Source organism: Cuculus canorus, chromosome 17 (assembly GCF_017976375.1).
Source record: "Cuculus canorus isolate bCucCan1 chromosome 17, bCucCan1.pri, whole genome shotgun sequence".
Lineage (NCBI taxonomy): Eukaryota > Metazoa > Chordata > Aves > Cuculiformes > Cuculidae > Cuculus > Cuculus canorus.
In genome coordinates, this window is record NC_071417.1 from 2,829,183 (window position 1) to 2,855,648 (window position 26,466).

General features: G+C 48.5%; 1 protein-coding gene across 7 annotated transcripts in view; it reads right to left on the reverse strand.

Annotated features, from left to right (window-relative positions):
- The window catches only part of MMP17 (matrix metallopeptidase 17), a 69,063-nt gene that overhangs the window by 15,930 nt on the left and 26,667 nt on the right, over positions 1-26,466 (reverse strand). For 6 of the 7 annotated variants that reach the window (XM_054082735.1, XM_054082741.1, XM_054082737.1 and 3 more), the window contains exons 2-3: positions 7,481-7,613; positions 5,510-5,636 (exon numbers count right to left, since the gene is read on the reverse strand). In XM_054082735.1, coding sequence (XP_053938710.1) covers positions 5,510-5,636; positions 7,481-7,613 — 260 coding nt within the window. Of the gene's footprint in view, positions 1-5,509; positions 5,637-7,480; positions 7,614-22,406; positions 22,448-26,466 lie in introns of those variants that run through there. The other variant, XM_054082742.1, reaches the window with a different exon arrangement.

Consider the following 26,466-nt stretch of genomic DNA (forward strand, 5'->3'; position numbering starts at 1 on the left):
CTGAAAAAGTATGTTTATACAATCTTTCATCCACAATTTTGTCAAAAATAAACACACTCCAGGAAAATGTACTGTTGGCCAAGCAATTATTGACAAAAACCAATTCTACTGGAAAATTTCTGGCCGGATCTACCTCAGTAATAACAGATACTTTATTTCTTGTGTATCAGCACACCGACCAAAGTGTTCATGAAATATTCATGGCTTGACAGACTTTTAAAGGCTGAAGCAACAATTATGATCACCTCAGTTGCCCTCCTGCATAATACAGCCGGGAGAGCATCGCTCAGCGTTACACCACTCCCCAGCACCAATGTGAAGTAATGACCCTACTAAACTTCCAGAGATAATTACAGGTGTCAGCAAGGGATGTCACGTCACTCAAGCTGTTCCTACAAGTAGTGACTTAGATACCAGAGACATCATGGGTCAACAAACGGGAGTAGGAATGACTCGCTGACTGAGGTTGGACGCTCTTGCTTTCACAAACATCTGCATAAATCCCACACCCTCAGAGACATGCTGCCCAAGGTGGGTACCACCTTCTGACCTGGGCAAAACTGCTAAGAGTTAAATCCAGGACAAAACAAGAAGGGGCTGAAGAGAAGATACAAAAATCTCACTAACAATTTCTCTGAAGAGCACGAGAACCCCATCCTAGAGACAGTGGGAATGAGATGGGTGGACCAGGCAAAACATATCACAGCCGAATGAGCAAAAAAAATCACTCATATCTATGTCTTTGCTATCCATAGCCTGTTCAAGGCAAAGAAAGCCCTTAACCACTAAACTAAACCGAGGCGGCATCCATGTAGCATCAGATAATTCCAAGATTCAAATAAAACACACTTCTAAAGAAGACAGCATGGAAGTGCAAACAGTAGGAGCACAGGACTAGAAAAGATATTTTCAAGTGATTTTCAATTTATAGAAGAGACTGTGGCTGGATGTAAATCTCTACAGTACGGAAAAAAAGGCCAGATATTCTTTTAACTTGGTGTCTTTATCTTCTACAACACTCCTTTGGGCCTGAGTAAACACTTTGCTGCTTTAATCTCTAGTAAACAAATGATTATATGTGGAAAACACACCATGTTTAGTCTGGGAATTATGACCTATCTCCAAGATCCTGGTGCCTTGGGCATGAACTCAGATTCAGGGACATTATCTGCTCTTATCTCCCGAAGCCCCGCTCGACCACTTGAGCTGCTTTCCTCTTCCTTCCCTCGCTTTCCAGCTCTAGAATGAGGATAATAAATCTGATCTCCTTCGTTAAAGGATGGTAGATGAAAAGCCCTGTCTAAAGAGATAAACATTATTAACATTCATCCCAACCCCAACTCCAGAAACACTAGATTAAGGCAGAAAGAATATCAGTACTTATTTCGCTTCTTCCAAAAGGTCGTGCACCTCTGAGCTGACCCACATTTTATTAGCATGCTGCATGTGTAAGTGAAATATCTCCCATCCTTTATTCATTACTACTGTTATTTTTCAGGAGAATCCCCATCAGGGTTTTTCAATTCAGCATCTGATTTGATTGCCAGAGCTCTAATTGTTTTCAATGAGATTAGGAGAAGCCTATTATGCTGATAGGATGTCGGCATTGCGTTATCCGGTTCCACTGAAAAGAAGGCACATTTCTAGCATCACGCAGATGTACACAGGACCAAATAAGCTCCCTCCAACCTTGATGATTATTATTATTATTATTTGTAGTAAATGGTGCTTACGCACTCAGCAGAGAGCAGCACTCCTTCTTCTTAGATATTAATCCCTCCTGAGACTCCCTGTGCAGAGCTCCAATTGCAGGCAGAGGTCTGAAGTGAGTAATTGGAGAGAAACCTTTGCCCTCCCCAAGGCTCCTGGAGGTCACAAGGACAGGGCTGCTCGGTCCCCTTCTGGTTACACCATCAACACAACCTCAAGCCCTTCACAAAGCCACATGCTGGGACACCCCAAGGAGCACCTGTTCCTGAGGTGGATGGAGCTGTGCATCAGCCACGCTGCTTGAAGGAGCGGCTGCCGAGCAGTACGTGGTTGTAAGCGGCACAGCGGGATGGCGAGGAGAACATCTCTGCTCTGCTTTAAGGGCTCACCCAGGCAGCAGCACCGCCACACACATGAATAAAAACTGAATTTTGCCCCGCTGCTGCCAGCCCTTCACGCGTCCCCCAGGTCCCTTCCTTCACTTGTCCCATCCTGAAGAGATTTGGGTTCACGTTTGTTAATAAGCAGAGGCCAGAGAGGGCTGATCCGTCTCTTTCTGCTAAGAAGGGGCACCTGCACCAAGGGACGTTTTGATTTCCAGGTTCGTGTTCTGGTGTTGTCCTCCCAAAGGCAAAAGCGAAAGAGTATTAGTGATGTATGAGAAATCAATTGCTGGTTAATGAAAGCATTCCTTCACCTTCCGCAGCCCTGAAACCACAGAGAAATAAAATAAATGCTGATAACTAGCAAACACAGCAGGCTAAGGATTGCCTGATAAACCCAAATTGATTTTTTTGGGCTGGAGGAAGAGGGGACAATTAAAGGGAGAGATGATTGCTGCTGTGGCACAGAAGCTTTCCCACCTGCCCAGGGCCATAGCGGCACAATGGCCCCAATCTGGTGCTATCCCAGCACTGCAGCAAAACCCCAATGCGACAAGAGGAAAGTAGTAGGGGTATTTGCACCCTCCATCACTCCTCTCACCACAGTTCTTCCGGCACATTGCAGAAATTATTGGGCGTTTTTAGGAGATAATCCTTTTCTTGCCCTTTATTACCCGTATCTCCAGGTAGCTTCCTGCCACCTGGCAGTGGGAATAATCCATTCCTGGGACAAGAACGAGGTGAAATCAGCTGCAAGAGGAGCAGCTGCTTAGGAGATTAGAGGAGGAAAGCATGACGATCAGGTCCTTCGTGGAGATGGGGCCACATTACCAGGGATTACCCCAGATGCACACATCTGCCCAGCAGCCACCTCTCCGTGCCTCGGTGAATCCACGCCTCTGCCACAGGTGGGCTCAGGATGCTGGCAGGGAGGGTAGGCAGTGACTGATAGACACCCCTGCTCCCCGGCTGCTCGCATTTGCTCCAGCTCCAGCACCCTGTGTCCCCAGCATCACAGTTTCAAAGACTGCAGCTGTGATAAAGCGTCACGAGGGACTCGTCCTTAACGAAAGATGGATGAACGTCAGCTCTGTTCAGCACAGGGCTGAGATCTGAGCAATAAACAACCAGGGAAACATAGCAAGCTGGGCTTCAGAGGGTTCCCTCCACCGCAGGGAGCTCAGAGCATGCAGAGAGGGGGCATGACCCCAATGCTGCATCCCCCACGACTGCGAGGAGACAGTAAGCACCCGGGAAGAGACAGAGATGCCAGCTACAGACTCTCCCCTTCTGTGGGGCAGAACCAGAAGCACCAAAGCAAAACTAGCAAGAGAAAAAACAGGCTGCAAACATGCGGGGAACCCGCTGCAGGCAGCTCCTGGCACTGGGGCCAGCAGAGGGCATCCGCAGCACGCTGCTCCCTGCTCCAGCTGCACCCCAGACCTACCCCACTGCCACCCAGGTGGCTTACCCAGGGCCCTGGTACACGCCTACAACGCAAAAAAGAAAAATCCCATGAAAAGAATATTTATATGCTGTAATATTCTGGAAACTGACCCCCTGGAGATCAGGCACAGAAGACCGTGTGTGCCCGATGCCGTGCCAGGAGGCTCTCACGCTGTACTGGGATGCTGGGATGCTGTGATGCAGGCTGTACGGGATGCAGCCTGTGCCGTCCTGCCCCCCAAGCCCTCTGGTCCCAAAGGCTGGCCCTACTCAAGGCTGAAAGACAAGAAACCTGAGCAACCTGCATGGCTATAAAATTTTGTTTGCCAGACACCACCTTCTTTATCAGTGCAGATACCCATCTCAAGATCATCCTTTCACACATCCTTTCACCCGTTTATTTCAGCTTGCAATTTTTTAAACATATGGCATAGAAGGAATTTGGGTTTGTTTTCTTTTTTTTCCTTAAAATCTTCAATCAATGTGTAAAAGGTAAGTGTGTAAAACTTTATGTGCCTATTGGCAGATTTTCATGGCAGTTTCAAAAATGCTATTTTAATCTCAAGTGTTGGATGTAAATACTCTGTTGGAGTTTCTATAATGCTACATTGGCTGGCTCGTACAACCTCCAGCTATAAAATAGAGCCCTTTCTTGAACAAAAGCCAAGATCTTGGAAAGGATGAAAGAATAAAAAGCAGAAATGAGTTTTGTCAAGCGATGGAATTTTTTTATCATACCTATAAAATAGTCTCAGACCTAAACCTCTTTTTTATAGCAACCTTTGCCACAGCCTCACAGCTTCTGAGCGGCTGGAAGGTGGGGGTATCCAAGGGCTGCTCCCACCAGAACAGCCCAACCCGGCTCCCTTTCCATGCTTTGCTGCAGCCTGGGTCTGCAGACACTGGCAGCACAGCCAGAGCCCTGGTGGCACCGGCAGCGCCGGGATCTCCTGACCACACTGCCCGGCCACCGCGCCGTGGGCCACAGCTTGGGTTTGTACAGCCCAGCTTCGCTTGGAGGAGCTGCCGGAGTCAGGGACATCAAGGCAGGTTTTACTGATTCACCCAAAGGGATTTTTTCCTCTTCAAAATGTGAAGCTTATCCCTTTTACCTGTGAAGATGGGGTAAGTTTGACAGGGTGACAGGCAGAGCTTTTATAATGGGGGTCATTTCACTATAAGAAGCCACAGAATCATAGAAACATTTATGTTGAAAATGAACATTAAGATCAAGTCCAACCTAACAGTACCAACTCAACCACATTCCTAAGCACCACATCTACACACCTTTTAAATCCATCCAGGGATGGTGATCCCACCACTTCCCTGGGCAGCTTGTTCCAGTGCTTGACAACCCTTCTGGTAAAGAATTTTTCCCTAATATCCAATCTAAACTCTCCTGGTGCAACTTGTGGCCATTTCTTCTTGCCCTATTCATTGCTGCTTGGGAGAAGAGACCAACACCCACCGTAGTTGTAGAGAGCAACATGGCCACCCAGGAACCAAACCCGCTTTTTACTGAAACTAAGGGCTGAATTATGTTTACCTTTTCTGATAATAAAGTTTCAGGAGGACATACTGAAACATGGACCAAATCCCTGACTCTATTACCCAGAAAATGCTCCCAACTCTTGGGTTCAGGCCAGGCAAGAGAAGCCTGATCTGTGCTGGGCCAAGTCTGTGGCAACTGCCACAGAAAGCACAAAGTCCCAATGAACGTAGGAGAAAGGCTGCTCAAACCATTGCGCTGCAGTAAAAAGCTCCCAGCTAATCTGCTGGCCAAATCCACACCATTCCCAGCTGATGGACAAGCAGGAACCAGAAAGTCAAGGCTGAGATTGGCAGAAAAAGAGTTTAAATAAAGGATCCTAGGAGCACAGGACATGTTTTAGCACATCACCCTGAAGCTCATCACAAAGCCATATTTAGCCCAGGCTGCAGCTTTTCAATAGGGGAAGATGAACCCCTACCTCCAAGACAAGTTCCTTTTGCTCCACTTGGTGACTGCCTGCACAAATCGCTTCCTCCTGGTCTCTGCGGCAGCAAAGTCAGGCAGAGAGCAACGAGGGGTCTTCATCAGCTCCAGTGTGGCTTCATCTAGGGATAGGAAAAAAAATATGAATGGTGGGCTGAGAAATCTCAGGGAGGATAAGGACACGGGAAGGGAAGTTCTGAGGATGCGGCAGCGGAGCGGAAGGCAATGCCCATGAGCCTGATGGGGCACAGCATCATGTGCTGTGACACCACGGGGTGCTGAGCCCCTTCCACATCATGGTTGCACCCACCACCAGCGGCAATTCCTGCTGAAAGCCTATTTCTTCAAAGCTCCCACCAGCAGGGGCTGCCAGGAGGTCAGGAGGGATGACACCCCACAGTGGGGTGTTAGCTGCTAGGTCTCCTGTTAGCATCAGTGGACGCTTTTATTGATTTCAAGAGAGAACGCAATGCAGCAGGTTACTGCTGGTGTGACACTTCACAGATCTTGAAAACTTATGCGGAAAACCACCTGTGGCTGGCTCCAAGTGCATTTTAAACCACAAAGTTTTTAGTTATTCTGTTTCGTTCTCTCTTGCTGAGTTTCCCATTATTCCCCTAGCAAAGCAGAGAGACGCTTGCCTGTAAATAAACTATATCTCTGGAGCTCATTTGGAAAATGTTTATATTTCTCCTTATTTATTTTTAAAACTGAATGAAAGCTTAAAGCCCCTATTATCATGTACAGACAGGTTGTTCATTCAATCATTTTCCGTGCTGGTTTTATCTCTTCACACAAACACGCTGTTTTCAGATGCAAACCTACATCTGTGACCTGCCCAGGGCAGCCCCTCAGGCCCATTTCAAACACGCCCTCCAAAAATGAAAATACGAATGTATTCAGAAGGCTGTCCTTGCTCCCAGGCCTCCTCCAGTTTGTGATGAGGTGGGACAGAAATAATTGCATGCACTCAATTAAGAGCAGAAAGGGCAAGTCTCAGCGACGGGACGCGGCCAGCGGGTGCTCAGGCAGCTGCTCCAGGAGACTGGTGGATGGTAGGCAGAGACCGGCCAACTAATTAGCAGGTTCTCGTTAATTTTGTCCTGAGCAGCGGAAGCAAGCTGGCCACGTGGTGGGAGGTCACGGCCACACATCAAGGAGAGGAGGAGAACAGACAGGCACTCTTCCAAGGGCTGGGACAACGCTGGCTTTCTCCTTCCCTCAATGAGGCTGTTGAGAGGAATGACCCCGGTCGTGCTGTGGAACTTGTGTCACATCACCCTGGCCTTGGACTGCTCCCTCCCAGCCAGATGTGGCTGCCACGTCAGGCAGAAGCCATCCACCGCCCCGTCCCTCAGCTAGTGGAGAAGCTGCGGTGGCTGAGGGGCTCTTGATTGCCCCGAGAGAGCCAAGGAGACTCACGCCGGCTCTGCGGGCACTTTGTGGCTCTACGCACCATGGGCAGGAGTGAGCAGAGCTGGGTAACGCAACAGCCTCAGCCTCCTCCTCCCTCCAGTGCGCTCAAGAAATGAGAATATCCATATATACAAATTGGGAGGCTTAATCAGGATTTGCGTTCAACTCTATGTGATGCTGCAACTAAGGCTCTGAACAGGACAACCTATCAGCCTTAGTCTCTCCATCTTCTTTTTTCTTGTCTTTTTTTCTCTTCTTCTGAGCACAGCAAGTGCTATTTTAAACACAACGGGAACCCCAAGGGTATGTGGGTCTGGTGAAATAATTGCTTGCCTCAGGTTCTTGAAAGCACAAGGCAACAAAGCATCTGAGCCATGTAATTACTCTTACAGCTGCAAACTGGGCCGTACGCTACACCCGCGTGAGCTTCTCCTGGAGATGGTGCTACTCCACAACTCAGCACCAAGAGCCCGCTCTATCCTGGACCTGCAAGGAGCCATATCCCTGCATCCTTCTGCACTGCAGAGAGGAGAGATCATGAGCCACTGACCTAGGACCCCCGTCGTCTCGAGCCCCCCGAACCTCTGCATGGCAGTGATGGCCTTGGTGAGCTCCTCTTGCGTCTGCAGTTGTCCCGTGACGGGATCCGGAGGAGGCAGATACCCAAATTTCGTCAGCCAGTCCTGTTAAACAAGGAGGATGGAGGATGAGAAAAGGAAAGGAAGGAAACATAGACACAGGGAAACATCCTCTGAAGGTCCTGCCCACTCTGCTTGGTTACTTTTCCCATTTACACGTTTATACCTGCCTTCCCCATCCAACTGCCCGGTCTCTGCTAACACATGGATCTGCGCACATCACTTCAGTAACAGGATCCGGCGGCCTTCACACATTCCAAGGGTGACATCTCCTTTTCCCCCCCAGCCGCAGCCCATCTTCGATAGCAGCAGCAGTGCACCCCATCCTGAGGGTCGTGTAGGTGCCTTTGATTCTCCCCTCAGACGCTGGCAGCAATTACTTGAAACTTTTTGCAGGGCTTAGCTCAGCGAGGGGAGGAAAACTGCCCATCACAAGGGCCAAGCAATGCCACCTCTCTTAGGACCTCAATTCCAGTGGTGGGGAGGGTCCCTGGGTCCAACAAAGGAATCTAGCTGACCTCTGGCCGACGCCGCAGAGCAGCTGGGCTTCACCCAACTTTATCCTGGCTGGATCTTTCTGGCCATACGTGCTGTGCTTTATACTTCCTGCTGTCCTCCTCGGTGCCACAACAAGGCCACAGCTGGGTGCTGTGACCTCTCACACACAGGGGTGAGAAGAGAGGACCCTTCCTTTCCTCTGCTGGTGCTGGGAACACCTCCATGGCCAAGCGCCCTTTGCAACTCCGCTGGTGTCCCCATGCCAGCACCAGGGCTGTGCCTGCTCTCCAGATCCCTTCAGCCAACATGCTGCAATGCCATCACCCCTCTGTGACATCCTGCTGCTTTCCTGTCCATGCATGGTCAGGACAGCCGAGCTTTGGGAGGACAGTGCGTTAAGGCCACAAAGAGCTTGGCAGAGGCTCCATTCCGCTGGTGGAGATGAGCTGGGACACGCGGACAAGGACAACCCTGCAGTCAAAGTCCCCTCAATGCACCCTGATAGCTTGAGGCTAGCTTGTTTTACCTTAACCTTCACAACTTCAGGATTTTGAGTGGAATTAAACTCAACCATGAAGTGTTCGACCCCGCTGCAAGCCGTACAGCCATCCAAGACCAAGAGCGGATGACCTCAGCACTGACACAAAACTGAGCTCTCTAGAGAAAAACGACATGGAGACGCAACATGCCAAGCTGCTTCCTCAGCGGCCACTGAGGGACTTGGGGTTGGTCCCTTCCCACCAGTTTCCAGGCAACATGAGCACTGTGGCTGCAAAGCCTCAGCTTCTAGGAACTGAAATGCCAGCCCAGTGAGACCCAGCTGTTTGCCAGCGGTGCTGTCACCCTCCCACTGCAGCACGGAGAGGTTCAGGGGCAGGGAGTGGAGAAAAACCCTTCGACAGACTTCCTCTGAAATCTGGCCAACACCTGAAAGTCACTCCTGGTGACCGATGGCCCTTGTCGTTTAGAAAAAAATAAAAAGAGCCATAAATGGATTTTTAAAAAGCACTGTGAGAAAATCCCATTGGTAATGGGATTTTGATAACAGCAACAGGTTTCTCAACTTTGGATTATTTGTTCAAGGGGATAAATCGGTCGAGTCAGGCTCACCCCAGCAGCACCAGAAATGCCAGACTGGCAGGACAGTGAAGCTGAATACTCAGCCACCTGTAGCCCCAACAGGAGGCACTGATTTATTTAAGAGGAGAAAAGAAACAGCTTTTCTCTCTGCGTTCTCATCTCCAGCATTTCTACATTGCCTTAAAGCGTTTAGAACCAGTTGTGTTTATCTCTACCACCAGAAAGTAGCAGGGACCTGCGAAACATCCACATATCCCTCTTTGCCAAAGCCTAAGCCAGCAACTCCCCTACCACAGGCAGCTCATTACACCCAAGACCATTATCTCATAGGAATTTGTCTTTCAAAGGACAATGTGTTTTTATGAAAATTTTTCTCTTTTCAGCCTAAAACTGATGAAAATGCCATAAATCTCCTTCTTACAACTGCTTTCTAAATGTCTGGCAAAATATCTTTCTAAATCCTTTCTTAACTTCCTCCTCGCTCCCGCTCCTCTCCCCCACCTCAGCAGAAGGATCGACAAAGAGTAATAATACCACATGCAGGGAACACCATAAACACCTACCCTCTATTTTCTTTATCTGTATTAAAGAAACATTAATCTATTCAGCCTCTTGAAGACTGATATTGATCTAGACTTCCACCACCGTCAACATGCCACAAATTTATTGCAGTCAGATTAGTGCCGAAAGTCAGTATCTGCTTACTGCTCCAATTCCAACGTCTCTGCTCGGTGTCACCTGCAGCAGCCACCCCCAATGCCATAAATTAGAACCATAGAACGGTTTGGGTTGGAAGAGACCTTAAAGCCCATCCAGTTCCACCCCCTGCCATGGGCAGGGACACCTCCCACTGGCTCAGGCTGCCCAAGGCCCATCCAACCTGGCCTGGAACCCCTCCAGGGATGGGGCAGCCACAGCTTCCCTGGGCAACCTGGGCCAGGGCCTCACCACTCTCATGGGGAAGATGAAAATTTTCCTCCTAACGTCTAGAATTCCTTGCTAATGACTGGAGTCTGTAATCTGCAGTTCCTCTCTAGCAAACCCAACGGAACAATGCCCCACTTACAGAACTTTACAATAGATCTCCCCATGGTTAGGATGCTTCTCCATTGGGAAACGCAGTCTCCCGTGGCAGGTTCACTTCCCTCCTCACCCTCCTTCACAGTTGCCTTATTTTAGCAGGATGGTGTCTTACAGCCGGGGAAGGCAGCTGACCTGACCATTTCCTGCTGCTTAATGCAAAAGCACAACTCCATTAGCCACCATCCTGCCCAGGAGAGTGTTAGCATCATCGCTGCCTTCCCTCATCGCTGGGCTGAAGGCTAGACCAAGTGCTCTCTCCTCTTCTCTCTGCTCCTACTTGTTTCTTTGCATAGCAAAAACATTTGTGACAGAAATTAGAAATACAATTCATCCTTGATTCTTCATGAGAAATCAGCTGTGACGCGGAGCTCAGCAACCGCCCCACCAATTGCTGAGGATGGTGGGGGTTAATTTAGTTTCATCCTCAGCCATGGAGACACTGTCATTTATCCTCTAGTAACAACGGATCCGATGCTACGCTGGAGATGTATGTAACTCAGCTTTGCTCAGGTCCTCCTGGAGACGGAGGTGGCAGCAAAAGGCTGGAGAGAGCAAAGGCACAGTGAGGTCCAGCAAAGGTGCTGCTGCTCTGGCTGCAGCCAGGGCAAGAGCTTCTCTCTTTCTTAACCCATAGGGACTGGAAAAGCACAAACATAACTGGATACCCTAGAGCAAATGGGGGTTGCCTAAAGAAAGGACGGAGAGCTATCACATGCCCTTCACCTGATTTTTCTGCATGTGATTTTCCCTGTAGACAATCACATTTATCATGCCTTACTCAGGTGCTCCATAATTTTATAGACCTCTGTGCTACTGCTCTCATTCATTTATTTTCCAAAGTACAGGTTCTGGTTGTTTTCCTCTCTCCTTGCAAGCTAAGCCGATCCATAATATTGAACTTTCACATTCCACCTTTGCTGTGGCAGAAAATTTCATTAGGGAAAATGCAGCTGGATTTGAAGATGAGAAAGACCAGCAGACATTGTCTGGCTAATTATCTGTGTGCCCTGTGAAAGATTTTCAGACATTTTCATGTCCCTAATTAGGACAAAAGGTATACTCAAACTCCCAGAAATGAAAAATATGGAAACATTTTCCACTGTTATAACATCACATGGTCCCTTCATATTTCCACTTTTGTTTAATTTAAAAAAAAAGATTTTTTTCCCAACTCTCATTAGCCCAAAATGTTTAAATGAAATAGTGATTTGAGCTGAATGCTAAAATTCTTTGAACATATTTCTTGCCTGAGTTGGTCCGATTAATATTTTCTCCTTAAAAATGTGCTGTGCTAAATGAATTGACCTGTTCCCATGAGAAGGTTTAGCTTCAGCAACTCTATTTCACACTAAAAAAAGCCTGCTTCACCAAAAAAATTCACTCTGAGCCAACATCCGACCATTTTCCAGCTCTGAGCAGAGCTGGGAATGAGTGTGATGCACTACATAACTCATGCCATGGCCTAGGGCTTGTTCCTTGGTCTGAAGATCATGGCATCCCAACTCAGTTTTTGTGAGAATCACCTCATCGTGCCTCTGGCCCCAAATTCCTCATCTATAAAATACTTGCAATAGAATTCTGTGCTCTCCCATCTATTGGTCCACTGGAAACTTCACCCTCAACCACACGGACCCACCAGGCTGGACCTAGCTAACGCGTCATCACCACCGCCAAAAGTGGACTTGCACGATGGGTGTCCCCTCCAGTGCTGGGAGTTGGCAAAGCTGGGGCTGGGGAAGGCTGGAGGGACCAAGTCAAATTCATGATGAATGTTCTGATCCAGCTCCACCACCGAGCAATACTGAATTAAAGGCTTCCCATTGTTCTCAGGGCCAGGGAAAAAAAAAAGATAAAAAAAAGAACAACCGCATGCTTGGCAAATACATTCAAAGGCATACATCCATCAGCACCTCCCCTCCACAGCACCAGATAAACACAGCTGCCAACAAAAGCCCTTGTGCTGCTCGGTGCTGAGCAGAAGACAGGCACACACAGACCCTTAGAAACCACAGCTGGGATGTTTACGGACAAACCAGCAACCCTGCCCAGAATCATAGAATGGTTTGGGTTGGAAGGGACTTTAAAGATCATCTCGTTCCAATCCCCCTGCCATGGGCAGGACATCCCACTAGTTCATATAATCACAGAATCATTAGGTTGGACAAGACCTCTGAGATCATCAAGTCCAACTACAACTGTTTGCCACTAAACCATATCCTTAAGTACCTCATCTACGCATCTTTTAAATGCCTCCAGGGAAGGTGACTCCACCCCTCCCTGGGCAGCCTCTGCCAGGGCCCAATGACCCTTTCTTTGAAGAAGTTTTTCCTAATGTCCAACCCAAACCTCCTCTGGCGCAGCTTGGGACCATTCCCCCTTGTCCTATCACCTCTTGCTTGGGAGAAAAGACCAGCACCCACCTCTCTATAACCTCCTTTCAGGTAGTTGTAGACAGTGATAAGGTCTCCCCTCAGTCTCCTCTTGTCCAGGCTAAACAATCCCAGTTCCCTCAGGTACTCCTCATAAAACTCGTTCTCCAGCCCCTTCACCAGCTCCGTTGCTCTTCTCCAGCACGAGGCTGGAGACCCCACCCTGCCCACTCTGGATGGTGGGACTTGCACCATGTTCTAGGCAGTGGGAAAAAGCCGTCGCAATGTGTTCAACTCTCAGGACTGAGGCATCAGATACCCTCTGGGTGCTGCCCATGCGCCATCCCCCGTGGTCTCATGGGACCAACCACCCCCCGACAACTCAAGAAATTAAGAAAAATTGGAGAAAGAAAAGAAAACAAAAGAGAATAACCTCCTCTCTCCATGTAACTCTACAATCTTTAAATGGTTCAGTTTTACCCCTCCCATCCCACCGCGGATGGTACCCAGCAAAAAATGTCTTGAAGCAACTGCTTCAAAGCACAGTTTTCCTTTGAAAAAGAGACCGTGTTAATGGAGCTGCAGCAGCGTCATTCCTCCACGGAGCTGCTCAGTGTGTGTGTTTGGAGACAGGCTGCTCCCTCGGTTGGCTGTATGAGCTGTACTCATTTTTTCTGGTCTAGCTTCAGCTGCTTCTGCCCTTGAAAAATGGTTAACAGAATGCAGAACCGCAGAATCTTTCTTCACTTCCCCCCCACTGCTTTTGGAGAAGGCACAAAGTTAGGTCAAATGGTACTGAAGTCCCCTCCTCTACCAACATGCCCCACACTTCAATTCTTGACTTTTTTTTGCTCCTTAACCCATTTGGATAGAATTCTAGGGATCAAAACTGCTGTGGCCGCAGCCAGGGCCTGGGGCTTTCCAGGGCCAAGCGATGACCCAGAGCAAAACGCTGGCTCCAGCAGCAGCCTCTGGTATCACTTCTGCAGAGCCAATTTTCAAATTTAAATGACCATTTCATTTCTTTCACCCACCCACAGCTTTTGAGTCAATACCCTTTTGTCCTAGAACCTACTTACCTGCTTCATTTTAAAATAGACGTAGCTATTGTCCCTCTTTTATGGAAGATTTATGAGCTCCGTAGGTTTGCTTTTACAAATATTAATATTATATAAGCTGACGGGCTTACTCAACTGCCACAGACCAAAAAAAGACTCAGTCAGCAAGTTTTCTTCCTGATGATTTCTTTTTAGGAGTCGGAGGTTGGCATTTACAGGACGACAAACTAGTTCAGGATAACAAGGAGAGGATAAACAGGATAAACAGCAAAACAGAAATGAGGATAAGCAGAAAAAGTCTACCCAAGCCACTACTGTGCTTCGGCCTGCCCGTATATTATTATAATGACCACATTTCTAAAGCTTAGACCCCCCAAAAAATCAAAGTCTGAGCTTTTTTTCGCTTGATGTTGCATAAACATATGGAGGAAAAAAACAGCCTTAATCCTGCAGAGTTCATAACATTCCCTTTGCTCAGGATGTAAATCGTTATTCTTAGTTTACCCAGCACATTGCCAAGTGGAGAGAAGAGCAGAGCTTTACCCCCAGTTCTCCCAGGTTGGACCCTGAGCTTTGCACCAGTATCCTGCCTCCCAGACAGGCTCCATCCCCATCCCAGCAATGCCAGAGGAGGAAACCAGGTTTAAATTCACATTGCTGTTGACAGGGGTGCAAGCAGCACCCATAACGTTCAGCCAAAGAGCCACCAGTTGTGACCATTCCCTGGTCCATGCCACGGCTGCCAGCACTGCTCCAGACACCTCCGGAGACTCTTTAGATCTGTAATATGCACATATTACAGATTATTATACTGGAGAAGATGCTGGTATATCCCAATTTCCAAATTTTAAGGGCAGTCCAAAACTTGAGTAGAAGCATGCTTATTCGCTCAAAAGATCCCTTTCATTAATATGAAACTTTCATATCCCTTGGGAAACTTTATGAATCATAGAATCACCAGGTTGGAAAGGACCCACTGGATCATTGAGTCCAACCACTCTTAACAGTCCCTCAGCACTTCATCCACCCATTCCTTAAACACCTCCAGGGAAGGCGACTCGACCACCTCCCTGGGCAGCCTCTGCCAGTGCCCAGTGACTCTTTCCGTGAAGAATTTTTTTCTTATATCCAGCCTGAACCTCCCCTGGGAGAGAGTTGCTGACTCTCAGCCATGAAACCACACCTCTGCTCATTAAACAAGCTACAAGTTGCTTCTATTAATGTAAAAAGGCTCCGGTCATGGCTGAGAGTCTAAACCCTTACCCTGACCCGGGTCCGGCCCTTGGCTTTCCACCAGGAGCTGCCCCGGTGAGGTCCCTCTCCCTGCCGTGCCCACAGTCCCTGGCTGCAGCAGGAGCACAAACCACCCTGGTGCTCATCTGATCATCCCGAGCCAGTGGGAGGGTTCCCTGCCCATCGCAGGAGGGTTGGAACTACATGATCTTTAAGGTCCTTTACAAGCCAAACTATTCTGTTATTCCTCTCCACCGCTCATTCTCCTGCCATCCCCACCAGCCAGCCACAGAGGAACAGGCTTTGTTTTTGTAGGGTCACCCACTGGAGAGAGGGCTTTGGAAGCTCCCTTTTCCGCCGGGAGTCCCTTTACACCCTGGGTGCAGTCACGCTTTGCATATACAGGGGAAGAAAATCCAAACACACTGTTCAACAAAATTAATGACCCAGATTACTAAAATAAAGCTACAACTCAAACACCCGGAACTAATTTCCAAATTACACTTCACTTTATCTCTGCAGCTACCATTGCAGAGGGTGGAAGCTTTTACAATAAAAAAGAAAATAAGACAAAAAGTCCTCACCACCACAAGCTAGATTAAAGGGAAATTGCTTTTGGCTGTTTGACTTCTTATTCTAAGTTTTGGAAGGTTTACAGTATTAAAATTTTTACAGTCATTTTCCTGAGATCAAACGACCCCAGGAACAACGTCCATTAATTAGAGCAACACATATGGTGCCGCAATACCCGGAGGAGCGCGCTCCTGCAACGGAATGGCCTCCGGGCCACACAAAGCCAATAACTTCCTTCCAAAGGTTGCCACACACTTCTCTAACGAGCTATCGCATGCACATAATCAGCTGATTAATTCATTAGGAGAAAAAAAAACTCTGAAATTTGGATTACAACCAGGATTTTAGTTGACGCCACCACTGAACTGCGGGACCAGTTTCATTAGCTGACACCAGAGGAGTTGCTTGAATCGAAACAGCTATTTAATTTGAGCGAATACTGTGCACAGAATCCAGGGTAGAAGTTAATGCGGCTGCTAATGATTTCCTCTCCCTCCCCCCTGCTTTAAACGTTTGATTATGTTAACAACAGCAGCACTGCAAAAGGCCACAACCTACAAGACCTGAAGACTGCAGGTCCCTGGCAAGGGACAAATCACACCACTCAATGACATTGACCTGGGACATCCAGGTTGTCAAGGATCCAGCTGAGAGAGCACCTCTGCTCCGGCACAGCTCGCTTCCTAGCCAGCAACTGGACGCCAGCTTGGCTGCCCGCAGGTCTTATCGGACATGATCAGGTCTTATCGGACGTGATCAGGTCTTGCCTGCAACCTCAAATGCTTGTTCGCAGCGCTCTGCTTGCGTTACCACTCTCCTGGGTGTTGGGGGATGATGGCCTCCACCAGGTAAGGTGGGCACGGAAGATTTGTTGTGATTTGGAAGCAAACTTCACCCACTCTGCGGCTGACGTTACACAAGCTGTAAGGTTCTCTTTGGTTGGATGAATGCTGAAAGCCTTCCCAGAAATAGAGTTTTTAAAGAGCTGTTGTAGAAGCAGAAGGAAATTCTCTGCAGACCGCAGAAACAGCTTTTTCAACCTCTTTGAACTGCAGATCAAAGAACCAATTCCCACCCACAGAAGTAAGACAGAACAAGGCAGTGCAGAACAATATTTACTACAGCTGGTTTAGGTTTCTTTTCAGAGTAAGAAAAAGTGACAAAACATATAAACAAGGTACAGTTTATCCTGTATTTTCAACATAAATGTGTATGTTTCTGCTGGAGAATTAATACACCAGGGCTTTAGGGAGGCCTTCAATCACTGGAAGATTTTCAGTGCATCCAGAAAATTTCCACTCAAAGCTAATGAACAATGCAGAAAATTTGTGTGTAATTGAAACTCCACATGACCATCAAAAAGGAGTTTCAATGGGAATAATTGTTTTGTTCTTAAATCAGCCCTAGTTTTGCATAACGCTGCTTGTCACAGTGAAGCATCCTTTTTCATCAATGGGTTATTTGGGAAGAAGAAAGTCCTTGTGTAATAAGCTGTCGAGCTGTAATGGGAAGTTAGGTAAATGACCAAATTGGTGTCCTTTTATCTTGCTGCAAAAACAGCTCTAAACCATGTAACTCGTTGCTTAACATGGTTTATGAAAATTAACCTGCTCCTTTCATGCAAGAGTAGTCAGAGGCCATTTGCAGCAGGCACAGGACGCGCTGTCCTGGCAGCATCATGTCCTAGTCTGGATGGAAGCCACTGAGCAGATACTAAGCTGAACAGCAAACTTGGGACTTTGGCTTTCCCCGAATACCCCCAGCCTTGCTCACCACAAGGGAAAATGCCAATACCTGCATTAAAAATAAAAAAGTGATGAGTTCGAGTCCTCTGGTGGAATCTAAACAACCTCAATACTCTATTCCACTGAGAAGCACAATAAGTAATTACCACTGCAAATTACGGCACATAAATACTGACTTTGGAGCATCTGTGCTGCTGGTTATTGGGCTGTGCTGGGCTTCATCTGCGTGAAGGAGCATAGTGGCTGTTGGGTTCGCTCGGGCTCCGTTTACACAGGATGAACCAAAGCATGGCCTCAGCCCATGAGTCCAGGTAGGACAGGCAGTGGCCAAGCATGGTGGAGCAAAAAGCCCAACTCCAACATGAGTGATGGACCAACTGGGAACGAAGGGACCTGCCACGCATTGCTCTTCAAGTGTCTGCAGTTGACGATTTGCAGTCTTGAAAGCTCACATAAACCTCAGGTGGGTGTTTCTCCTGGATGTTGGCTCCCCTCTGTGCTGGAGCCCAGCAGCCACCGAGAGCTGGGGAGCACAGGTCATAACCACAGGTCTGGTGTGACGGGGTTAAATTGAATGTCATCAGATACAGTTCTCACAGCATTTGCAAGCCCAGGAGAACTCTCCACCCTGTGTACTCAGCCACCATCCACATGCAGCCAGAGAAGAGGTCTCCCTGCTCAACACAGTGCAATAAATCATGGTGAGAGGTTGCCTCATCCCTGAAATCACATCCTCTCTGTATGAAGAAATATCAAAGCCAAGAATTTGCGAATCACAGGTTTTCTGGGTCCAGGACATGGGAACGTCTGTGGTTTCCTGGATGATTTTGCATAAGACTCAGTGATGTCCAAAGCAGCCGGGGGGCTGCTGTGAGCAGGGCCAGCTGGACACTGTTCCTCAGGAAACATCTGCTAGAGATGGATGGAGGGAATAGAGAGTGGCCCAGTCATCGCCTCCGCACACTCCACCACCTTGTCTCATCCGTACAGCAGGAGGGTGGGCAGGGAGGGCAGCTACTGTCCCTTGCCCAAGGGGAATCCTGCACCAGCTGGCTCCCTCAGCCTTCTCCACCGTGGGAGCTGGGACACTCGGGGCTCTGCAAGGTTGGCTCTCTAGGGGTTTGATTCATCTCAGCATACAGATGTTCAGACATTTAGTTAAAATCTTCAAGCCTTCCAAGTATCCGATGTGGGGCTGTTGACATCACCCAAGGAGACTGTGCAGAGAACTTCCAGAGAGTCCTATCTTCCAGCTGGATTGGCACCAAGATGAGCAAAAAAATGATTAATTCTTTTAAAAGAAGTACAAATTGCTCCTTACCAAAGTGAGCACACACAGCAAGGCTCTTCTAGGGAGTGACCTTAGAGGGCCTGGTTTTGCTTAATGAACCCGTCCGTCTCATTGGACCTGAACGACACGTTTGCTCATGGTACGCAGGGAAAGTCAATGACGCATTGAGAACACAATGGCGTTAATCTATATTCTCTCCCAGTCGCACTGAGATGAGCTCCTGCTCTTTCAGTTTCAGTCATTAAACAAACCATGTCTGGTAGCTAACCGAACAGACTGCTATACATCAAAACAAATCTCTTGCTAACTCCATTTATTGGATCTTTTATTAGGACAGTGTCTCCTCCAGGATGGACTCCAGACCTACTTCCTCTCTGCATCATGACTGGTAACACCAGGGTTTGCCTTGGCCCATCCGCACCCTCACTCACAGCTCTCAGCCTCCATCCCAGCCTTCAGAATTGAACCTCCAGCACAAGTTAACCATTTCCCCATTTGCAGCAGCTGAAAACATCTTACTCTGATGAATCAACTTGACGGCACTTCTCCGTTCGTTACCTCAGAGGTCAGTGGCTTCCTTCCTCCCCCTTGTAGCATCATGCTTCCTTCCAGCTAGGTAGTCTTGGCTTTCAAGATAACCTCAGGACACAGTCTGTCTTCTTAAATATGCTCACAGCGTGGCTCAATATCCTTTTCGAGAGACTGCAGAAATCCTTTAGTCCACAAACTGGGAATTATCCATTATATAAATGTTATTTTCACCGTGCTTTGTGCTAGGACTGGTCCGAGGACTGCTAACAACAGCCACAGCTTCTGTATTTACCTCAGCAGCTTTTGGATTGGGTCAGAGCTGCATCTTCCTATTTAGTTTTTAGCAATGAAAATACTGAAAATACATTAAGAAAGCCCTAAATCAGAAGCTGTGCTGAGGTGTGAAATAGAGAGTCCATTTGGGAGAGAATTAAGCCCCACTTATGTCTCCTGTCCCTGGATCTATGTGACTGCAGACACAACACATTTCCTACCTGGTTGCCTTTGCTGCTTCCCCCAATCTCTTTAAACCAGCAGCGCTGCAATGAGTTTTTCTTGTTGACAGGTTCTTTCTATTAGCTGTACAAATGTCCTGAACAATTATTGATGCTGTGGGCAACTAGCGAATGGGAAAAAAGGAGACTTCTGTTGATGAGCAAGGCTATTAAATCAAAGGAAGTGATAATATTGTAATTCTCAGGTGACCAGCCCCCAGGTACAAACACCGGGAACTCTGCAGCAGTACTTGAGGAGCACCCCACAGGCTCTACGAGCTAGAAGAAATCACCCACCGAACAGCAGCAGATAAAAAAAACGAGCCCTGCATCACTACAAAGCGTTGGACAATTTGCAAAACATGAGAAAATCCTTTAATTATTAAAACAAACTAACCAAAATGAATAATTTAACCTGTTCTGGCAAGTCCAGGGCATTTTCCTGTGGCTACCAGGATGACTGCTTTCAGTGAGAACTGTTGTTAAGCACGACCTGGCACCCAAGCAGTTTTGCAGAAAACAACCAGAAACCAAACAAACCCACAGATTATATTCATCTCCAGAGAAATTCAAATTATACAGCACCCGATTCAGGCAAATGAGCTGAACCATGCAACGCAGAACTTTAGCGGCACTCTTCCTGCCCCAAATAATAATTTGAGTAACAATAAATCTGCACCTCTGTACACATCACTCTCTTCGGGTGTTACATCCCGCCGCAAATTATGCGGCACTACACGCAAACACAACAAACCACGGCGGTTGGGCAAACAGCAATAACTTGCTCCCACCAACAGTGAGAGAAAAGGATGCAGGCAGAGCCCTCCTCACCCCTCCAGCCACACACCCCTCCTGCAATGCACCCGTGCCGCTCCCCAGCAATCCTACTGGGCGCACTGGGTCCCCCAGGCACTGCTGGCACCTGCGGCTCTGCCCCATCCAAGGACAGCCCGAGAGCAGAGATTTTTGCAATGCTTTGTCCAACAGATCTGTAGCAACAGGCTATGGTGTGTATACGTACACCCAGTTTTGTCTGTCCTTGCTCACTCCCTCGCAGCTGCTTCCAGGCTTTGCCGCGGGTGGTTGCGCACAGCTTCACCCCAGCCAAGTACACGCTGATGGGATATTGGAAAAGTATGGGTTTTATTTTTCATCCTCACCAGGAGACAGGTTGCAATACAGCTTTTTCCTGCTGCTGGCAGGGAGGATTGCCTTTCCTGCCACACCAGTAATGCAGCTCTGCAGGGAAGACACTCAGTACTCCCTCCTAAGCCTGCGTGCCGCTGGGGCTGTGCAAGTCATCAGGAACCAGCAGTCAGCACACAACCACTCTTGTTCACATGGCACGACCCAGGTGAACACTCGCACATCCAGGAGATGCATCCCTTTTACTCCGTGGCTGCTATAGGGAGCATTTTCACAGCACAGGAACCACCTCACATGTCCTGTTTTACCAATGGGGAAACTGAGGCAGGGCCAGCAAAGGAAGCTGAGTGCTGGGTCGCTTTACAGACAGTGGTGCGAGGGGCTTTTGACTGCTGTGCCCACGCTACCCGTCCCTGGGCATGGGCACCCCATGATGGAAGGATGAGAGGTCTGTGGTCCAGGTCCTACCCAGGCAAATGAGAGGAAAACGGGAAGCAAATTTCACATCTCTCTTGCAGCAATGAGAACTTCAGCCTCCCCAGCACTCATCCAAACCCAGCCCTAGAAAGTCCCTCCCGTTTGCAGTGTTTCACAGCAATGGGATGGCCAGGTGAATCCAAACCAAATCTCCCAGTTTTTCAGACCCTGCTGTGCTTAGGGCAGCTCAGGACCAGTACTGAAGGGAGAGGGAAGCTGTGGGGCAGCTATGGGCTGCACTGAGACCCAGCAGGCTGCTTCGTTAAGCACAGGCGTTTGGGGCACTCAGGATCATCTCTAGGCTCTTGCAAGTGAGGTTGATGCCAGAGGGCTTCAGGGAGGTGTCAGGGAAAGGAGCTCCTCATTCTGCAGAGCATCCCCCAAAACCAAGGGTTGGCAGGCAAGGGCCAAGCGTGGCTGAGCATCGTCTGCGAACAACCATGTTCATCATTAGGAGCCCTCATTCCCAGCTCTGACCAGGAGCAGCAAGAGGCCAAGAAGGTGCTTGCTGCGACTGATGGCACCGGCCATGGCAGCGCAGCACTCGTACAGTCAGAAGTGATGCTTTATGCGCAGGCTGCAGATAATAAATAATATTTGGGTGGCTTTTAACGTTCCCTTGAAGAAGACTGGTACAAAGTGTCAGTGTTGTGACTCATATCTGTCTGAAAGGACAGGGGATCGGGTAGCTGAAGGATAGATTGTCCTGATGCACCTCCATACAGCTTCAAATACCCCCTTGAGGGGACCAGCATCCCCTGCTGGGCAGCCCAACCCCAGGTTTCTTGTGGGTGGCTCATTGCCACGCGCTCGTGGTCACAGGGTCACCTCGCTGCTGCTTTCTTCACCTCATCAGCCTGCAGACCTCAAAAACCTGCAGTATTTTTCAGACAGATTGGGGGTAGCGGTTCCCCGAAGCCATTAGGCAGCAATGAGCCTTTTTGCAACACTATGGCTGTCTGCGTGACCGCAGCCCGGCACAGCGCCTCGGATCCAACCCTGATCTTAATTACAACAGCATCTCTTCACTTGCTGTGCTCCCATCAACATGGGATGTGCAAATTAGAGCCACTGCCTGCAATTTTACACATCAAAAGCCACTCTGGGCTTGTGATAAAGGAGCCGGCTCTCCTCACCACCCTCCAGCCTGCATCTCTGCACGCTCCCCTCCCAGCACAGCCAGCAACAGGCACATTTATGCACAAAGATCTCTCCCCCACTGGGCGGCAAATGATGAAATAAAAAGATTATAAAACTTACATATTTGAAAAAGCTCTAATGGGAAAACAACCTCAGCCTTCCACGGCCTCTCCGTGGTGTTGATACAGCCTGACACAGCTGGAGGCGTCCTTCACCTTTCGACGCATAAACAGCCAGACTGTATGTACCTATCAGATCTATTTGCAGGGCAGGTGGATATTGAGATTAAGGAGGTCCAGCTTCCCAGCCACGCACCCCATGCTGAGACCCAGGTAAAACGATCCTGTCTAACCCACCCAGCTGGTCTCCTTAACCCTCAGCCACATATCACAGAATCACAGAATCACAAGGTTGGAAAGGACCCATTGGATCATTGAGTCCAACCATTCCTAACACTCCCTAAACCATGTCCCTCAGCACTTCATCCACCCGTTCCTTAAACACCTCCAGGGAAGGCGACTCGACCCCCTCCCTGGGCAGCTGTTCCAGTGCCAGATGACTCTTTCTGTGAAGAATTTTTTTCTGATATCCAGCCTGAACCTCCCCTGGTGCAGCTTGAGGCCATTCCCTCTTGTCCTGTCCCCTGTCACTTGGGAGAAGAGCCCAGCTCCCTCCTCTCCACAACCTCCTTTCAGGTAGTTGTAGAGAGCAATAAGGTCTCCCCTCAGCCTCCTCTTCTCCAGGCTAAACAACCCCAGCTCTCTCAGCTGCTCCTCGTAAGACTTGTTCTCCAGCCCCTCACCAGCTTCGTTGCTCTTCTCTGGACACACTCCAGAGCCTCAACATCCTTCTTGTGGTGAGGGGCCCAGAACTGAACACAGTATTCAAGGTGCGGTCTCACCAGTGCTGAGTACAGAGGGAGAATAACCTCCCTGGACCTGCTGGTGACCCCATTTCTGATCCAAGCCAAGATGCCATTGGCCTTCTTGGCCACCTGGGCACACTGCTGGCTCATGTTCAGTTGGCTGTCAACCAGCACCCCCAGGTCCTTCTCTTCCGTGCAGCTCTCCAGCCACTCTTCCCCCAGTCTGTAGCGCTGCACAGGGTTGTTGTGCCCCAAGTGCAGGACCCGGCATTTGGCCTTGTTGAACCTCATGCCATTTCCCTGCGCTCAAGCCTTGGTTTGCTTCTTGCACCATAGCATAAGCAATAAAGGAAGAAGGATGTTTTTATCTCGTTGACTCATCACAAAAGGTACATTTACCCTCTGTGAGGGCCGTGCGTGTTAGTGGCGGCCGCAGGACGAAGCAGATGGCTCCCATTATGGGCAGCCGTTGCTCTGTGCTCGTGAGATTTATGCAGAAATTCATTGCCTGGCCCCTTCCTGATACCCATTCCAGCAGGAAGGACACAGAGTAACTTTTGACACCAACCAAACTCATTAAATGGAGAGGTCTCGCATTCCTACATAAGTGGAATGTGAAATGCAGAGAAGCTCCTGGAACAGACCATCCTGCACAGCGGAGCAGAAAATCCATCTGGTAGATTGGATACATTTAATCACACCAGGTTTGTTTTTACTTGGGGTTTTTTTTTTGTTTTCTTTTTAAGGCCCATTTATTTTGACTCCTTCAGCTTCACGACACAAGCCCTGTCACCGCATTTGATTGAAAGTGTCAAAGTGGCCATCTGTATCACGTCATGAGCATTCACTCTCCTTGCAACACCAGGATGGTTCTCCATCAGGAGCACAGACACATCCCGGCACGCTGAGCAGGCTGCCGTTCTCTTCAGCCATACATATCAAGTTCCATTTGTTAACTATATGGAAGCCATACATCCAAGCTTGCCATCTCCTGCCCTGAACACCATGAAAACGATCTAATCTCCTGCTGAACTTGTGCAAAAAGGTAACCAACATCATCCTGCAGCTGCAGAGTATTTGCCAATATATCCACTCCCAAAGCTCAGCAGTACCCCAGAGGGAGCCAAACACCTTCCCATGAGGAAGAGAAACCGCACACAGTCACATCGGCATCACGCTGGTGCTCAAGGACTTGGAGCTGTGATGCTACAACAGACCATGTTATGGTGGAGGGCCAACAAACCCTACTAGAAAGGCTGAAGAAGACAGAGCACGTATGTCCTTGGAGGGACAAAGGCAAAGCATCAGGTTCTGCCGACTGTGTTGCTCTGACCATGCAAGGAGCTTGCTCAGAAACACAGGTGATGACTTGCTTTTCCACAAAGAGCACGGCGAATCCTTATTCCTCCTTATCATCTTCCCAATACTTCCTGCTTTACTTGGGAAAGGAAGAATGGTCTATGCTAATGGCAGCGAGCACAGGAAAGCTATGGAAATATCAGTAAATAAGTGCTATTCCCTCTTTAACAAAGGGAACAAGACAATTTGACCTTTCCAGACACTCACAACCATGTACAGTTCTTGTCCTGCCTTTTGGAGGTTGTTTCAGGGGAACAACTAGCCTGCAGAATGCAGGAGTAGCATAGAAAGCTTTCAAATAGCTTTAAGCAGGTTTGATGCAGAGACTTGTCTCACTGTGATAACAAACCAGCCTTGTTTTGTCCAAGTTTGGTTTTTTTTTTTTCCTACACAGCCACTTGTGTAGACATTATCCTTTATTTTCTTTCATAGCAAGGACATAGACACCTCAGTGCAAGCAGATTGCTGCTGCTGTGCAATTAACCCATTTTAGTGGAGAGCTGTCCCTGCACAAAACTGCAGCAGCAGCCACGGAGACAGAACACAACCCCTTTCTAAAGGGATGCAACTTTCAAAGCACAATTAGGCCAAGTTCAGTGACCACGCTATTAAACCAAGTTAATCTTGTTCTTGCTAAAATAACCAAAGAAATCAAAACGTAAACCCCTAAGTTGACGCAAATTAAGGCTTTCACCCTGATTGCCCACCACATGTTTATGCTATGACTTTATCTCGCAGCACCAAAATTAACATTCTTCTAGCAATGGTACAAATAATCCTCAGTACCTTTCGGTGAGCGATAGCATCTCTGGCTCTGAGGCTGTTGCCCTGCTGGGGTGCACAGAGGCCATACAGACAGACCTGCGCTTCTCCCAGCAAGATCTGTCCACATCAGCACGAGAAACAACAAGAGGGAAATGGGGAGAGAGAGAGAAGGGCTGGAGATCACACTGTGGGGAGCACACGTCTGCTGTGTCCTGGATAAACGCCTCTCGCAATTATTCACAGTGGCGCTTTACACAAAGCATTATTGTCTAATCTTTTTATCTGGTTAAAGCCTCAAGTTAAAGATAAAACAATATCTTCCTTGAAAATCTGGTTTTCTACTTTATTTTATTTATTTGCTTTTGAGAAGTATCTGCTGATGGAGCATTGCTGGGAAGGCAACAGGGCAGCGATGCTGTCAGCTGGCTCCCCGCCAGCACAGATCAGCCCATAATGGTTAATGAACCCCCCCCGCAGCCTTTGTTTTGCTCCCTTTCCTGTATTTAAGGCCATCATTTATAAGTCCCTTGGGAACAGCAATGGCTTTGCATGCGAGTGTCCTGTAACTTTTCCACAAGAAACCAGGTTTCTGTGAACAGGGATGCAGCCGAGCACCTGCATTTAATGAGGCTTTATGTCAGAGCTGGCTGTACGGGAAGAGAGAAGGGCTTGCAAGAGCCATTCCCTTTTATTTCTCTACTTTATTCCCTTAAATGAATGCCTTTTGTCACCTTTTCCCTCTCCTTTCTGCTTTGCAGACAAGCTGTTAGCGTGGCTCGGTGACGTGTCCTGGTGCGGTGGGTGGCCAACAAGCAGACAAACTCAGGTGTGCGGGGGCTTCCCAAGAAGACCCCCAAAAAGCTCCTGATAAAGTGAGACTCCTTGGTGGGCAAAGTTGACTGGATTTTGCCATCGAGGGCTGCGCTGCCCAATTCTTTGCATGGGAACAAACGCCAGTCCAGCCCGGTGAGGAGGAGAACAAAAGCAGCAGAAACCTTCTCTGCGTATCTCTCGAAGGCGCCCCAGCACGATGCCGCGGCACACAGCACAGCTCCCTGCTCACTCCAGTCTCTTATTTCCTCGCTACTCCAGGTCCATCACTCTCCAGCGAGGGGGAAAGCCCAGCTGCTGGGCTGGGCTCAGGTCTGGGGGAGCAGTGCAGCGTGCCCCGGGCTGGGAATCCCTCAGAGC